The 10,915-nt window shown below is 40.3% G+C and overlaps 1 protein-coding gene across 22 annotated transcripts in view; it reads left to right on the top strand.

Annotated features, from left to right (window-relative positions):
- LOC144959892 (roundabout homolog 2-like) overlaps window positions 1–10,915 on the top strand; it is a 238,293-nt gene that overhangs the window by 97,636 nt on the left and 129,742 nt on the right. For all 22 annotated transcript variants that reach the window (XM_078892727.1, XM_078892715.1, XM_078892725.1 and 19 more), the window contains one exon: window positions 1,297–1,519. In XM_078892727.1, coding sequence (XP_078748853.1) covers window positions 1,414–1,519 — 106 coding nt within the window. In that variant the 5' untranslated portion in view covers window positions 1,297–1,413. The remainder of the gene's footprint in view (window positions 1–1,296; window positions 1,520–10,915) is intronic.

Here is a 10,915-nt window from a genome sequence, read left to right as displayed (position 1 = left end):
ATCCAGACATACTGAAACACAGACACAAAAGTTGTCTTTGGTAAATCCTTGAATTAAAACGGAAGTCCGCCATTATCGTCAGCCAGTACACTCCGTGTGTTTCATTCATAATGGCGTCTTTTTGTTGTTGTTGTTGTTGTTGTTGTTGTTGTTGTTGTTGTCCTTCCACTCACGGTCTTTGATCTCTGGGTCTTGTAATTATTATTATTTCTTTGCGCAGCCCAGCCATTTCCCAGCCTTTAAAAATGTCTAATGGCGGTATAATTGTATCAAGTTCTTTTGAAATACAAACAACAAATCCGCAAACACGCACACACACACACACACACACACACACACACACACACACACACACAGAGACACGGAGGAGGTGAGTAAGAGGGAGAGACAAAGAGAGGGAGGGGAGGGAGAGAGAATGAGAGAGAGAGAGAGAGAGAGAGAGAGAGGGGGGAGGGAGAGAGAGAGATAGGAAGAGGAAGAGAGAGATATATATATATATATATATATATATATATATATATATAATATATATATATATATATATAATATATATAAAAGAAAGAAAGAAAGAAAGAAAGAAAGAAAGAGAGAGAGAGAGAGAGAGAGATAGAGAGAGAGGGATACGACATGGGATCGCAGATATATATATATATATATATATATATATATATTATATATATAATATATATATATATATAGAGAGAGAGAGAGAGAGAGAGAGAGAGAGAGAGAGAGAGAGAGAGAGAGAGAGAGGAAGAGACGGGGTTGGGGCGGTCGAATTAAGTAAAAAGCGGAAATATGATAACAAATTATCGAATGGCCATAAATTCCATCAGACGTTGTCTTCAAAGCACATTGAATCCGTTATTAATTATGACTCAGTCACGGTTTTTATATAGATAGTAATCAATGTAAGGCGATGTGGTCTAGTGGTATGTCACTCGGATGTTTTCGGATGTTATGCTTATATGTTTATTATCTCTGTATTTATTTATTTATTTATTTATTTATTTATTTATTTCATTCATTTATTTATTTATTTAATTATCTATTCATTCATTCATTTATTTATTTATTTATTTATTCATTTATTTATTTATTTATTTATTTATTCATTTATTTATTTATTTATTTAATTATTTATTTTTTTATTTATTATTTATTAATTAATTCTCTTTTGTGTTTTAATAATTTATTTTTTGTTGTTGTTATCTTTAAATATTTAAATTTTCTTTTGTTTTGTTAGGTAATCCAATCCACTAATTATTTTATTTTCTCTTCTTCTTCTTGTTACAGAATTTCATTTACGGGATATAGCGTCGAGATTTAACATCGATCATCTTTCAACCAATCAAAATCTTTGGATTTTACTGACGTCATCAGGATCGCACCAATGATATTGGAGTATGAGTTATGAAGGGGTCATTGCCATGGAAACGACCCCGGGGACAAGGGAAGCAACCACTCTTGTCCCTGTGTTGCTGTGTGATTCTATGGATTGGACGTATTCAGGCACAAGGTAAGAATTATTGCCCTCTATACTTCTATCGGGTCTTACTAATTGCCGTCCGGAACCGTCCGGCGTAATTTGAGGAGCTTTCGGAAGGCGGAAGACTTCTGGAAAGTTTCGTACATGTCTGAGGGCCTCCGGATGGCTTGAGAATGCTTTAGATGACCTCCGTACGGCTCTCCTGAGCCGCCTGACGGCTCCGGACGGCAATTAGTAGGACCGCTTCTATCTACACATCTCCTGATATTAAGTGAATATGCGTTTATCACAGATTATGCCCCTTAGTTTTGTCCAACCGTAGCCATCGTCATGTTATAGCCTGGTACTGAAATCCAAAATGACTGGCAGTTTGACTTCATTATTTGGTTTTTGCACCGCCTTGTGAGTTGTCGTTAGTAGAACTCATATGGAAACAAGTTATTTCATTGGTTGAACTATTGAATACAACTCAAGATTTGTTTTCTTTTGTGGCAACAGACTGGCATTTTGACGTCATTTTTTGGTCAGTGTCAGCATAATTACGAGGCCACTGACACTACCAAGAATTAATAAACGCCAAAGACATCTTTGCCCAAAAGAAACAAACATGACTGTGTTTCCAATGTTAAGCCAATGGAACACTTTTGAACCTGACAGCATCTACTAAAGACAATTCACAACGGTGCAAAACATTGTAAAAAATGACGTCAAATGTATGTTGTAGAGGGTTCTGCTTGTAAAAACACAAAATCACTGAATTCATTAAATTAACAAATCGCAAAACCAGAAATATAATAGAAGCGATGGTGGTGGTTGTGTGTTAGGATGTCTTGCAAAGATGTAGTTGTGGTAATAGAAATCATTAGTTACCTCTAACAGCGAACCATGGGAGTTAGAAGCTGATATGAAACAAGTTATTATTGAATAACTAAAACAACTCAACATCATTTTGGCTAACTGACCATGTTTGAAAGGCAGAATGTCCTTCAGGCCTAACTTTACGAAGCCAGCTGACATGACCATAAATACGCCAAAAGACAATCTTGGCCCCAAAGAAAACAAATCATGACTTGTATTCAAATTTAACCATGAATCACTTTACCCGACTCTCTACTACACAATCACCAAACGTGCAAACATTTTTAAAAATCGTCAATTATGTCTTAGAGGGGTTCCTGCTTGTGAACAAAACACAAAATCACTGAATTCATTAAATTAACAAATCGACAAAACAAATATATAATATATGCGTGTGTGTGTGTGTTTGTGTGTGTGTGTGTGTGTGTGTGTAATAGTACAACCATTGCTTACCTCTAACATGCGAAGCCTGACAAGTGGAAGTGTTGTCGTTATTAATTATCTCCAACCCCCCACCCACCATCATTATTTACTAACTGCCTGTTGACGAAGTCCTTTGTTTAGACAACATATGCCTTCACACAAACATTCACATTCATCTCTCTTCCTCTCTTTTTCTCTCTTTCTTTCTCGAACATTCCAGAACAAACGAATCCTAACATAACCGCCTATAACAACCCCCCCCCCCCTCCCCTCGCCGCTCACCCCCTCCCCCCCCCCCCCCCCCTTCCAGTATTCTGTCATCTCCTCGTTTACCTCCCACAGGCTTTATATTTATGGGTGAAAGTTCGCCGGAAAAATCCGGCATGGCCGGATTTTTATTTTTGAAAAAGAGGTCTCGCCGTTTTTTTTTTGTCTGGCCGGAATTCGAAAATGAAAAACACCGGCAACTGTCGCCATTTATATTTAGTTTATAGTAGTTTATATAATTAACCGCACTTCTGTTTTTTCCTCTTATTGGAAGTTGCAGGATTTTTTTTTTCTGAGCACCTGCCTTTGCAGGATTAATATCATTGAGTAACTTTCACCCATGCTTGCTCTCTAACCTTTCTATTTCAACCCCCCCCCCCCCCCCCCCCACACACACACACATACACACTCACACACACACCCGGCCATTTCCAAACTTTTAAGAGGAATTTAAAAATAAAAAACACAATTTAAGACTTAGCGGGTAGACAGACCGTCACATCAAAGCGGTTTGACTTAAGCTTTAAATAAACAATATAGATACAATGAAGATGACGTCACTCAAGTCTTTGTTATTGGTATTTGCCATCCACGTTTATGAGTAATTCTCAGTAAACTGTATTAACCAGACTATAAACGTTCAAGGTTACACAGAATTTTATGTGTTGGTCCGTTATATTTCCGGATGGCAATGTTGTGAGTTTCTTAGCCAAGTACATTCTATCTATAGTGTATGCTACGTATTGAAGCATTTGGTGGGGTTGGCTGCCTTGGGTTAGACTGTCTCTGTCCTCTGAAATATACATACATAGCATGCTTACGTCTCTGTACTCTCCCTCCCTCCTTTCTCTCTCTCTCTCTCTCTCTCTGTCACTCTCTCTCTCTCTCTCTCTCTTTCTCAAACAATGCCCCCCCCCTCTCTCTCTCTCTCTCTCTCTCTCTCTCTCTCTCTCTCTCTCTCTCTCTTTCTCAAACAATGTCCTCTCTTTCACTCTCTTACAATTTATTCTCTCTACCCCTCCCCCTCTCTATTTATCTCTTACTGTATTTCTCTCTCTTTTTTTTCTCTCTCTCCCCCCCTCTCTCTCTCTCTCTCTCTCTCTCTCTCTCTCTCTCTCTATATATCCCTCTCTATCTTTCTCCATCACCTCTCACCCCCCCCCCCCCCCCCCCCCCGCTTCGCCCCCCTCCCATCCTGTAGTAGTAACATTACAGCCACCACCCCTATCACCCATTCAGTCATCAAGATGTTCCATCACTCATTATTGTGTTCCATCACTCATTCCCATCACCTGCTTAGCCAAATCATTCACTCACACTTATATCACCCCCCCCCCCGCCCCCTTCCAATTCCTGTCTACATAATATTCCTGCTCATTCACTTCTCAGCCACAAGAGATGTGAGATAAAAAAACAAAACAAACAAAAACCAAATACTCGTGAAATCCAGAATTGTCCAATTCCATCAATTCTGTGATCTCTCTCTCTCTCTCTCTCTCTCTCTCTCTCTCTCTATCTCTCTCTCTCTCTCTCTCTCTCTCTCTCTCCTCCCCCCCCCCCCCTTGTGATCCCCCCCCCCCCCCCCCCCCTCCGTGATCCCCCATAAACAGGGCTGAAGCCTGACGACTCGCGACACAGGATTTAATTTAAAATCCAAGATTTACATTGTGAGAGTGAAATGGAATGCCATGATCTGTAGCAATGATTGTGTGCTCATCTTATAGATACAAAGATTTATACCGATTCAAGATGGCGCTCGATTCACAGAAGAAATAAAAAACAACAAAAAACAAAAACAACAACAACAACAACAAGGTCCCGGGTTCGAGCCCCGCTTCAGGCACTTTCGTTTGTTTTTTCTCCCCTTGGGAGCAAGATTATTATTAACCCCCAATTTGCTCACCTGGACAACATGGGTGATTCCTGTATTGACATCAGACATCTTGTTTGATGAATTATCTATATTCCTTGGTGGGATGCCTAGGCGACGGGATATTATGATGTCTTGGCGGAAGAACGTAATTTTGTCTTTAATTTAGTTTGTTTCCAAAAACATTTTTAAAGTAAGCTAGAGTCTTCTCAAACCCCCCCCCCCCCCCCCCCCCCCTTCTCTCTCCTCTCCTCCTCTCCCTCCTCTCCTCTCCTCTCCCCCTCCTCTCTCCTCTCTCTCATTATCCTCTTTACCCCCCACCCACAACCCCACTCAAACCTAACACCCATCTCCTCTCCACACTTGTGTTACACCTGACCCCCCCCCCCCCCCCCCCCCCCCCCCCCCCCCCCCCCACTCCCCCTACTGCTCTATTCTCCCCTGATTTCTGCTACCACAACTCAACACCTCCCCCTTCCATCAAATCAGCCCACCCACCCAAAATAATAATAATAATAATAATAATAATGCTGAAAACTTATATAGCGCTATAACTCCGAGACACCAGACTCTAAGCGCCTAATACAAGATGAAACGAAATATTGTTTTAGTCGAGGCTTGAACCAGCGCCAGGTGGATTGGTACATGTCGTATTGTTTTACCCATTGTTTCTGTCTGGAATTCTTGTTGAGAATTGTTCTACGGTTACCTCCTTCGCCTGCCACCCCCCCCCCCCCTTTCTTGTTGTTGTTGTTGTTTGTGTTGTTGTTGTTGTTGTTGTTGCTGTGTTGTTGTTGTTGTTGTTGTTGTTGTTCTTCTTCTTCTTCTTCTTCTTCTTCTTCTTCTTCTTCTTCTTCTTCTTCTTCTTCTTCTTCTTCTTCTTCTTCTTCTTCTTCTTCTTCTTCTTCTTCTTCTTCTTCTTCGTCTTCTTCTATACAACAACAGCTACTACTACTACTACTACTACTACTACTACTACTACTACTACTACTACTACTACTACTACTACTACTACTACTACTAAAACAACAACTACCACCACCACCACCAATACTACTACTACTACTACTACTAACTACTACTACTACTACTACTACTACTACTACTACTACTATTACTACTACCACTACTACTTCTACTACTACTACTACTACTACTACTACTACTACTACTACTACTACTACTACTACTACTACTACTACTACTACTAAAAAAATGAGCTTTCTTAAATATAGCGCAGTACTAGTACTACCGCTACTTACCACTACTTCTACCCTCATCATCGTCTTCATCATTTTTCGCATCCACCACTCAACCTTTTCTTCATACTCTCTCTCCTAAATCCCATCTATTCAGCTACCACACCCCCCCCCCCCCCCCCCCCCCCCCCTCCCCCCTTTTGCAATCTTGAGTTTCTCAATTCTATTTTGAAAGGCGGACATGACAAAAAGACGAAGACTAATGAACTATTGATGGCTTGTTTTGGGGTAATACGTCATTAGGATTCGCGGACTACGTCACTCACCATTTCAAGAAGACTCCACACAAAAGCGATTCCTTCCTCGATCACATTGGCTTATAATTTATGACTACTATTACGTCATCGTCCTTGAATAGAGCGTTTGGTGAGTGAGTCAAGTCGAGTGGAGTTGATCCCCGTGACTCATTAAATAAAGACGTAAACCGATTTTGGAATGGCTGCTTGGTTTGTTCTAGGCTTGACCATTGTCCATCATCTTATCTGGTGTCTTCCAGAACCTACCAGTCCCGGGGGGTGGCTGGAGGCGGTCAGCGCCCCCCGGGGGGTGGAGGGAGGGAGGGAGGAGTGAGTATATTATTTTCATGATATAATCTGATTCCCTGTGATATAATATAATATAATGCCATCTCTTATCCCCTTATATCCAGCCTGTGCATCTTGTGGTTAGGGATGATTATGTTGATGATGTTGATGATGGTGGTGGTGGTGACGGTGTTGGTATTTGGAAATTTTCCCCCCCCCCCCCCTCTCTCTCTCTCTCTCTCTCTCTCTCTCTCTCTCTCTCTCTCTCTCTCCCTCACTCCCTCCTCCTCCTTTTTTAAACTTGCACATAAATAATCAATCTCTATATACCCGTTTCATTCTCTCTCTCTCTCTCTCTCTCTCTTTCTCTCTCTCTATCTCTCTCTCTCTCTCACACACACACACACACACACACACTCACACACGCAAAATTCCACTCACAACACACTCCAAATTGCAAGCACAACCGGAAACAAAGAGACTATAAATAAATTGCACACCGTAAATTTCAATTTGGCTAAGAACCATCACCATTAAACATTCCCCATAACTGTCTTCCCCCCATCTCCCATAAACCATAAACCATGTTCTCTGCTTCCATTTTCCATTCCTAGACAATAATATCTTATCATCTTGTACCTACACCTGCAACACGCTCACCCCCCCCCCCCCCCCCCCCGCCACCCTCCATCCGCTCTCCAATTCGTTACACCTACAACCCCCCCCCCCCCCCCCTCATATCAGTCCATATATTAGACGTCCAAACTACCCCCCCCCCCCTCTTTTCAGTCCATCCAATACACTTCCAAACACCCCCACCCCCTCCCTCCTTCTATCAGTCCATCCTTCACACGTCCAACCAACCCCCACCACCCCTCTAATAAATCCATCCATAACACCTCCAAACACATCTCTCTCCCCCCTCTCCCCAAGCCACACCCCCCCCCCACCCCTTCTCACCCCTTACCGACATTCTTTTCAATATAAAACATCAACGGTCTTTGATAAGAAAGAAAAACGAAATTACATCCTCAGGTACAAAGTCATAATTTTATATCATGGAAGAGACATCCACTGTTTTCTACGGTGGAAGAGGTTATAAAAACCAAACAAAACACAAACCAAATTGAATTAATGGAGGTTTTACGGTATTTTGACGACGATTTCATCAAAGAGAACGATAGATGTTACATTTATGGATGGAACAATTAAGTCATGATTATATAAAAAAAAAAAAATTAAAATGTTTCGGGGGTTGAATGCGTCATCTCATGATCATCCCTAAATTGAAATAATAGGTACAGAAATAAAATTCATGAATAAAAAAAAAGGAGAGCTGTTGGTGATATCTTCCTTGCCGAAAGTTTCCATTTCCGGTTTCAATGTTGAGATGCGTTTAATTCAATTTAATTTTAACGTCTAATGGGATTTAGATCACGTTAAAAATAAAATCAAAAAAGCCCCCCCCCCCCCCCAAAAAAAAAAAAAAAAACAAAAAAAACACAACAAACAAGTGGAATATCCACTATATGTGGCTCAAAGCGCTTTATTAGGTGTCCCAAGCAACCGCTCTTTATCATTACTAATGGGGGGGGGGGGTATACTAACCCATTCCAACATCTCCCCACCCACCCACCCACCCACACACACACACACACACACACACACACACACACACACACACACACATTTACGAAACTGTTAATTTATCAAAAACAATATTATTTATTTCCTCATTAGATTGCATTTTCTCTCCACTAGATCACTACCGACTTAGATTCATGTTGATGAAATTGAAGATGATGACGAATATAATAATAATAATAATAATAATAATAATAATAATAATAATAATAATAATAATAATAATAATAATAATAATAATAATAATAATAATAATAATAATAATAATAATAATACTGACAGCGATAACGACAATAATGTCATTTTAATGAATTACGGCCACCCGGCCATAACCGTTCTATTCCTATAAATACAGGCCACCTGAACTGCTTTCTATAATTCCCCATTACTTGTGTTCCAATGTCCATATTCTTTTACAATAATATTTTCTTCTCTCTACTCAGCCCCTCCCTCTCCTCACCTTAACGTTCTCCAGACCGCCATTTTGTTTGTGTCTGCATATCACGTGATTCTGTTGGTTTGTTTTTTTTTTCCTGTCGTTCGTCAATATGTAATTATCTCCCCTGATTTCCACAAGATTATGGCTTTTAAATTCTTAAATAAGGGATTTTGTTGATTTTAGATTTAGTTTGTTTGTTTGTTTTTTAAAATAGAATATTATGTAGAGTTATTTGTGACCCATCGTCTCAAAACGGTATTATGTCGGAACGACCCAGATGCTGAAAGCCGAATTAAATGTTAAACTGGTCAAAAATATAAATTGTTGGCATTAGCACCCTAAAATATGGTGTCCATTCTCCTCAATAAAACATACAAACTCAACACAAGTCTGATATTTCTGGCTATCAATTCAATTTTCAACATCTTAACCAACCCGTCATCATACCGTTTTGAGGCGAAGGGTCACATTTTAGATAGATTGATGGATGGATAGAGTGACTGTTGGATAGATAGATTGATTGATGGATAGATATATTGATGGGTGGATAGATTGATAGGTAGATAGATTGACAGATCAAGAAACAAATATGCAAGCGTGTATGCAGGCATTCAAGCGGACAGACCAACGACTGATCGACGGACAGACAGACAAACTAATAGATAGATAAATATGTATAAATAGTTCGAAGATGACGTCAATCATGTCTTTGTTATTGTTTTTTGCCATCCGCGTTTATGAGTACTTCTAACTAAACTGTATTAACCTGACTATAAACGATCGTGGTTACACACAGTTTTGTGTGTTGGCCAGTTTTACTTCCGGATGGCAATGTTGTGAGCTTCTGAGCCAAGTGCATACTATCCATAGATAGATAGACATGCATGCATTTAGGTTTTTAGGCAGAGATACAGAATGGTTGGTGGTTTGGTCCCTCGGTTTGTAGGTAGGTATATATGTATTTAAAGGGGGCGGGGGGTAGAGAGAGAGAGAGAGAGAGAGAGAGAGAGAGAGAGAGAGAGAGAGAGAGAGAGAGAGAGAGAGAGTGGGAGAGAGAGAGAGAGACAGAGAGAGAGGGAGAGAGAGAGAGAGAGAGAGAGAGAGAGAGAGATAGATAGAGAGAGAGAGAAAGAGAGGGGGGGGGGGGTTAATGATCAGAATGTAAACTGCACATTCCATCAAGTCCACGACAAGACAAGATGAGGTGTTAAATGGTGGGTTGCCGCTTGTGTTTCAGGGTGTGTTTGTATATTTCCGTGTATGTGTGTGTATATATGTGTGTGTGTGTGTGTGTGTGTGTGTTGTGTACATGCACGCGTGTGTGTTTGTGTAAGTCATAAACACGTTTTTACATTGCCAAGGGAGTGATGATATGAACACAAATTATGGTTAAATTTAGCCCCAGCCCCGGGGGGCGACCATCACCTCCGTCCATCTCGTGTTATCGGGTACATCCCGCCACACCCGCCCCTCCGTACAGGTATAGATTGGTATCATATAATATGTAACCCTTCGTCTCAAAACGGTTTTAATCGGGATGATTAAGATGCTGAAAATGGAATTTATAGCCAGAAATATCATGCTTAAGTTGGGTTTATATGCTTTATAGAGGAGGAATATCATATTTTACTGTGCTAAATACTAACGTTTCATATTTTTGACCAGTTTTAACTATAATTTGACTTTTTAGCATCTGGTCCATCCCGACATAATACCGTTTTGAGACGAGGGGTCACATATGGCCCTATGATATTGATGATATGCGTTTGGGTAAAATACTCACAACATCCGCCAGCCGGATATAACATACACAATTGTGCAATGCACAAACTGAATGATTTATATAAAATTCAGCTACAACTAATCACCAAACTGGCTGGCTATAAAACAATAACAAAGATCTGAATGACGTCAAATTCATTCTATCTATACTTCCGGATGGCAATGTTGTGAGCTTCTTAGCCAAGCATACACTTCTATAATATGCGGGGCTTATTTTGGGGGGCCAGTATTAGTCAGCCCAAGTCATGGCCTTATTCACTCCCTTTCATCGGTATTCGCCTTAGTCAACTGTATACACTCACTGCTATCATCAACTAACTAACTAACTAACCATTGGCCTATCCACCAATCCATCCATCC

This window comes from Berghia stephanieae, chromosome 14, assembly GCF_034508935.2.
Source record: "Berghia stephanieae isolate SIO BIC M18660-M18661 chromosome 14, UCSD_Bste_1.3, whole genome shotgun sequence".
Classification (NCBI taxonomy): Eukaryota; Metazoa; Mollusca; class Gastropoda; order Nudibranchia; family Aeolidiidae; genus Berghia; species Berghia stephanieae.
The sequence above is the reverse complement of the archived record's forward strand: the minus strand, read 5'-3'. Positions and strand labels throughout refer to the sequence as shown.